At 42.9% G+C, this 6,960-nt stretch overlaps 1 protein-coding gene across 1 annotated transcript in view; it reads left to right on the top strand.

Moving 5' to 3' along the window:
* The first annotated feature begins 1,183 nt into the window (after positions 1-1,183).
* LOC110534525 (endothelin receptor type B) overlaps positions 1,184-6,960 on the top strand; it is a 44,433-nt gene continuing 38,656 nt past the window's right edge. Inside the window, exon 1 of the mRNA XM_021619409.2 lies at positions 1,184-1,342. Coding sequence (XP_021475084.2) covers positions 1,239-1,342 — 104 coding nt within the window. The 5' untranslated portion in view covers positions 1,184-1,238. The remainder of the gene's footprint in view (positions 1,343-6,960) is intronic.

Raw genomic sequence — 6,960 nt, 5'->3', positions numbered from 1 at the left:
GAGGGATAGAGAGAAGGGTTAGGAGAAAGAGAGAGAAAAAGTGGGGGAGAGGGAGAGAAAGTGGAACGTGAGTGATACTCTCCAATTGTTCTGACTGCACAAAGGGTGACTAAAAATGTAATGGGTTGATTTTGCTATCTTAGTTAATACAGGATATTGGTCGATACACCACTGTAAATGATTGATGATTGTGTATTGCGACAGCGTCCAGAAAGTACAATTAGAAGCAGAAACATCATAGGAACCATTCCGTGGCATGTTTAAAATGTTTTACTTATTTGGACCTCTTTCTTTTCTTTCTTGGATCCAGATTGTTCATTGTTTGTGTGTTTGTAAATATGTTTTTAATAATTGAGCTTTTTGAGGTTCTGTTTCCAATATTTTCCTTTCTAGTCTAATAGCCTCATAAAACCATCATCATAAAATATCTATGATTATCATCATAACAAATGCAATAATAAAAGACAGATAAACATTTCAATTAACTGTAGATCTTATCCACAGAATATTTAGAAATAGGGTGCGTGCTATGTGTATGTAAAGCAACATATTATAAAAACCATATATCACCAGTTTGACCCAAACAAACAGAGATGTTAAAAGAAACAGAGATGTTAAAATGACTCTTTAGGTCAGGACATTCTCTAGCAGTCGTCTTCCCATCTTTCTCTGCCTACTGTTTCCTTCTTTTAACAAGCAGAAATCTGTAACTTTGGTTGATTTCTCTAGATACATATGAAAGTACATTTTTCAAAACCAAGCAACCATGACATCTAGTGGAGATTTGTCCATCATACAGCATCATGTATGGAAGTGGTGAATGAACCATAAGGACCGAAAACATACAAACTGAGATCTAACATCAATATGTTACGTACAATTTCATCTTAAAATGGAAAAACTGTTGAAACAATACAAATACGATCTCTAGGCTACCCCAGAAAACTACAATTTTCTTTTGAATCATTGTTTAAAACAATGTGATATAACCAAGCCTTTGAGTATGTCGCAGTAACATTGTTTGTGTTTCCTTATCATTTTCAGACTAATAACAGTCCAAGAATTCATTGCGCCCCAAAATGCATTCAGAACGTTGCACATCTAGGCCAGGAGCCAGAGACTAAAGAAACGTCAGACCCTTACGAAAGGTTAAGCTTTTCACATGCTAGTCTCCAGCCACTCTGTCAAGACATCCTTGTAAATCTGAAGGGGAATTTAAGAGGTAGCAACACTCACCGATGGACAAAAAAGTAGCTAACTGTCAATCCGTCAGTTACTGCACACCACAGCAAGACTATAAGGTTCAAGTGAGAGTGGTAAAAGAGAAAGAAAACCACAGAAGGTAGGAATTTATACTACTTTAAAAATGTTCCATGTCTAAAATGTTTGACCATTTCCTCAGTGCTCATTCCATTGTAATAGATATGCCAGTAAGGACAACTCATGTTCCCATGTTGCTTTTGTAAACTCTGATGTCAACACAAAGACAACTGTGCTAGAGTTGTAGTATTCCCTGAAGTGTTCTTATTCTGTACTCTCCATTATGAGGTCATCACATATAGCTGTTCATAATTGATGAGGCTGGAAGAGATGGATAACAACTTAAAATGGTGTTCCAACTCAAATCTCAGCTCACCAGTCTTTCATAATAATACATGAATAAATTACGGACACAAGTGAAACACGTAAAGGGGTGATTCATTGCCATCTTCACAATGGCCGAATTGACAGCCTGTTATATTGAGTAATTACTATATATTGCTATGTTAGCATTTTCCATGTGCGTTGGATGAGACGTACAAGCCCTGTGGCCAATGGCTTGTGCTAGCCATCATGGAGTGGGGACCTCATGGGTTACGCCGGCTTACGTACCCCTCTGAGGGGGTCGGGATGGGAGTCGAGGGCTTCCACCATCTCGAGATAATGGATTCCAGGTGGTGTCTCCTCCTTCCACCCTTCCCTCACTCCTTTTTAGAGAGGTATGTGCGTGTTGTAATTATACTGTTTGATTATTTTACGGATTTAGGGTTTTAGGATGATGTTTTCATAAGCCTAGAGTTCTGGGATTTGTTGAAAACTCCTATACACTGGAATCCTATACACTGGAACCTCCTACTAAGCAAGGTAAATAAGCAACATAAAGCTGAAACTCAATCATCAAGGACAGCAGTTAACACATCCTCTGAATATTTGCATGAATCCACACAAATATGGTTACTCGAAGCCAATGATTTGATTAAGGATTCATAAAAGAACATCAGAGAAAAGTCCAACATTATCTTTATAACTCAGTTCAAACCTTTAATGCTCCCTCAGATGTATATTTATATTCCCTTACTCCCCATTAAAGCCCTGTATACTTCCTTGTGTATTTGATGGTTAGATGTTGTTTCTACGACAGGGGAACTCTTTCTTGCCAAGTTCACCCTCCCTGGGAACAGTTTCAACCGTAGTCATCAAGCGTTTTATTCTGTTACCAATTAAGTGTTACCATCTGTAGAACGGTAAGGGCACTTTTGAAGCCGGTCCAGGTCACATGTTCGTGATCATGCACTATTAAATGAAAAAGAAAACAAAAGGCATCAAGGCATTAAGATAAAAAAAAAGATAAGAGTTGAAATTAGTTGTAAAAAACAAACTAATAATAAACCGCCTTTTCGAGCTATATCAGTTTTGGTTTGTTAACAAGCCCTGGAAAGAAAATCACTCCTAACACTTGGAATCCAAGTGAAACATTTCTGTGACAAAATTACATAAACTACCATCGTACTGTTTAAAAAGGATGAATGTGTTCTTAATGTTTGGAAAAGGTCAATTATTGACACTTCATTCTGTCTATCCAGGACAGCCATTTTTTATTATCTTACAGAAAAGCGTCATACAAAACAATTATTCGCATCATTCCATATTTTCACTTCTGTGTTCTAGCCAATAGAGTCGCTCACTGCACTCATTGCACTGTCCAAAATGTAATTTATACCTGGATGTCAGAATGTTTTGGTTGTAACTTCATTAATGATGATTAATCCCTGAACAATGTTCCAGTTGTTTGTGTTGGATGATATTCAACATGGACGCCAGAACGCTGCTCTTATCCAAATCAACGCTTTCACTTGAGTCACTTTAGTCAGCCGTACTGCTGTCGGACAGTCTTCTATGTCATCATCTGTCTTGGTTTGTGACCTCTTTGTATATCATAATTTGGCTGTAAAATGGATGTAAAATGGCCAACTCTTTTTTTTTAACAACAGCCCCCTGTTGCTTGTTTGCAATTACAAGGGTCGCGCCGTGTTTCCTGATAGAAAGGTTTGGCTTGATGAAGGGAGTAATGGACGTCAAATGTAATTGAGGGAATACATCAAATACTTAGTAAAAGTGCCCTTTCAGATGTTCATAACGTATTTGTATGAACTTCATGAGGGTTTAGGATAATGGAAATGGGGGCTATAGGAGCAATTATCAGGTGGAGTAGTGAAACAAGATAGATTACACACCCATCAAAGACCCATTATTTATGAGTTGATGTCCAAATCTCGTAAACAGAGATGTTAGAGGGAAGCGTTAGCACACAGATAATGCTAAACCACACAGTTTACACACTAACGGCCTCGGTGTAAATTATTCATATTTCTGAGGTAGTTTGTTATCTTGGCTTTAAAGTGGGGATTGACCCTGACTGAGCTCTATATCTCTCTGTACATAGCTTTAGCATGACCTCTGTCTTGTCTGGCCAGTGTGTGTGTGTGTGTGTGTGTGTGTGTGTGTGTGTGTGTGTGTGTGTGTGTGTGTGTGTGTGTGTGTGTGTGTGTGTGTGTGTGTGTGTGTGTGTGTGTGTGTGTGTGTGTGTGTGTGTGTGTGTATGTGGGTGTGTGTGTGTGTGTGTGTGTGTGATTGTATTACTATCCTTTAAAAAAAATATCTTACTAATCTTGTGGGTACTGGAAATCCCCCAAAGCCCCAACAAGGATAGTAAAATAAGTCAAATTGTAATTTGTGGGGACCTTACCTGTAACGAATCTCTTAGGGGAGGGTCTCCCATAGGGGAGGGTCTCCCATAGGGGAGGGTCTGGGTGGGCATCTGTCCGCGGTGGCGGCTCTGGTGCATGACGTGGACCCCACTCCACCTTAGTCTTGGCCCACTTAGGTGGCGCCTTTGGAGTGGCGACCCTCGCTGCCGACCTCAGACTGGGGACCCTTGCAGCGGGCCCCGAATAGACGGGAGACTCCGGCAGCGCCGGAGTGAAGGGCGACTCTGGCAGCTCCTGACTGACGGGCGGCTCTGGCAGCTCCTGACTGACGGGCGACTCTGGCAGCTCCTGACTGACGGGCGACTCTGGCAGCTCCTGACTGACGGGCGGCTCTGGCAGCTCCTGACTGACGGGCGGCTCTGGCAGCTCCTGACTGACGGGCGGCTCTGGCAGCTCATGACTGACGGGCGACTCTGGCAGCTCCTGACTGACGGGCGGCTCTGGCATCGCCGGACAGGAGGGAGGCTCTGGAAGCGCTGGACAGGAGGGAGACTCTGGAAGCGCTGGACAGGAGGGAGACTCTGGAAGCGCTGGACAGGCGGGAGCACCTAGAGGGAGGAGACGGAGAGATAGCCTGGTGCATGGGGCTGCCACAGGAGGCCTGGTGCGTGGAGGAGGCACCGGATGGACCGGACCGTGGAGGCGCACTGGAGGTCTCAAGCACCGAGCATGCGCAACCTGTTCTGGCTGGATATTCCCCGTAGCCCGGCAAGTTCGGCGGGGTGGAACAGACCGCACTGGGCTGTGCTGGTGAACTGGGGACACCGTGCGCGTAGGGCTGGTGCCATATAACCCGGGCCGAGGAGACGCACTGGAGACCAGATGCGCTGAGCCGGCTCGCTACCGGTCTATGCCTGCGCACTGGGGACACTGTGTGCCTCATGGCATAACACGGTGCCTGCACGGTAAGCACAGGGAGTTGGCTCAGGTCTCCTACCTGACTTAGCCACACTCCCCGTGTGCTCCCCCAATACATTTTTGGGGCTGCCTCTAGTCCCTGTTGCGCTGCCATGCCTCCAGCTATTCCCTGGGGCAGCGATATTCCCCAGCCTGTGCCCAGGGTCCCTTACCAGTCCAGAACCCTCTGCTCCTGGTTACCACGCTGCTTGGTCCGGATGTGGTTGGTGGTTCTGTAACGAATCTCTTCTTCGTCTGAGGAAGAGTAGTCAAGATTGGACCAATATGCAGCGTGGTGAGTGTCCATGTAAATTTATTAGAACTGAACACACAAAACAAAATAACAAAGTGAATGAAAGAAACAAAACAGTCCTGTCAGGTGAAGCAACACACTAAACAGAAAATAACCACCCACAAACAAAAGTGGGAAAACTGTCACACCCTGACCATGTTTTGCTTTGTATGTTTCTATGTTTTGGTTGGTCAGGGTGTGAGCTGAGTGGGCATTCTATGTTACATGTCTAGTTTGTCTAGTTCTATGTTTGGCCTGATATGGTTCTCAATCAGAGGCAGGTGTTCGTCATTGTCTCTGATTGGGAGCCATTATTAGGTAGCCTGTTTGGTGTTGGGTTTTGTGGGTGATTGTCCTTGTTCCTGTCTCTGTGTTACTTTGCACCAGTTTAGGCTGTTTCGGTTTTCGTGTTACGTTTATTGTTTTTGTATTTGATTCGTGTTTACCTTGTTTTATTAAACATGGATCGCAATAGCCACGCCGCATTTTGGTCTGACTCTCTTTCACGTACAGAAAACCGTGACAAAAACAGGCTACCTAAGTATGGTTCTCAATCAGAGACAACGATTGACAGCTGCTTCTGATTGGGAACCATACTAGGACAAACACATAGAAATATAAACACAAGAACAAAACATAGAATGCCCACCCCAACTCACGCCCTGACCAACCTAAAATAGAGACATACAAAAGGAACTAAGGTCAGGACGTGACATTACCAAGGTCCCCACGAGGACAAAGACTATTTTAGGCTCAAAGGTTAGGTTTAAGGTTAGGGTTACAGTTAGGTTAAAGGTTAGAATTTAGGGTTAGGTTTAGGGTTAGGATTACAGTTAGGTTTAAGGTTAGAAATTAGGGTTAGGTTTAGGGTTAGGAGTTAAGGTTAGGCTTTGAGTTAGGGTTAGGGAAAATAGGAATTTGAATTGAAATACATTTTAGGCTTAAGGGTTAGGGCTAGGGTTAAGGTCAGGAGTTAGGATTAGGTTTAGGGTTAAGTTTCTGATTTGTTTACGGGACACAAGTTTTCCAAACATTAAAATGACACTGAGTGCACAAAACCTTAAGAACTTTTTTCATGACAGACTGAACAGGTGAATCCAGGTGAAAGCTATGATCCCTTATTGATGTCACTTGTTAAATCCACTTCAATCAGTATAGATGAAGGGGAGGATTTTTTAAGCCTTGAGATAATTGAGACATGGATTGTAAATGTGTGCCATTCAGAGGATTAATGGCAAAGACAGAAGAGTGCCTTTGAACAGGGTAAAAAAAATGTGTTATGGCTTTTCAACCTCTGCCATATCGTGGATTCAGAGCTATCTATCTAATATAAGGGTTTTAATATAAGGGTTTTCCTTAATGGAAGCTTCTCTAATGTCAAGTATGTCAAGTGTGTTGTAGTGCAGGGGAGCTCTCTAGGCCCTCTACTTCTATTTTTACCAATGACCTGCCACTAGCATTAAACAAAGCATGTGTGTCCATGTATGCTAATGATTCAACCATATACACATCAGCAAACACAGCTAATGAAGTCACTGAAACCATTAACAAAGAGTTGCAGTCTGTTTTGGAATGGGTGGCCAGTAATAAACTGGTCCCGAACATCTCTAAAACTAAGAGCATTGTATTTGGTAAAAATGATTCCCTAAATTCTAGACCTCAGCTGAATCTGGTAATGAATGGTGTGGCTGTTGAACAAGTTGAGGAGACTAAATTACTTGGCGTTACCTTAGAAGATTGTAA

This window comes from Oncorhynchus mykiss, chromosome 10 (genome assembly GCF_013265735.2).
Source record: "Oncorhynchus mykiss isolate Arlee chromosome 10, USDA_OmykA_1.1, whole genome shotgun sequence".
Lineage (NCBI taxonomy): Eukaryota > Metazoa > Chordata > Actinopteri > Salmoniformes > Salmonidae > Oncorhynchus > Oncorhynchus mykiss.
Note: the sequence above shows the minus strand (reverse complement) of the source record. Positions and strands in the feature narration are given on the sequence as shown.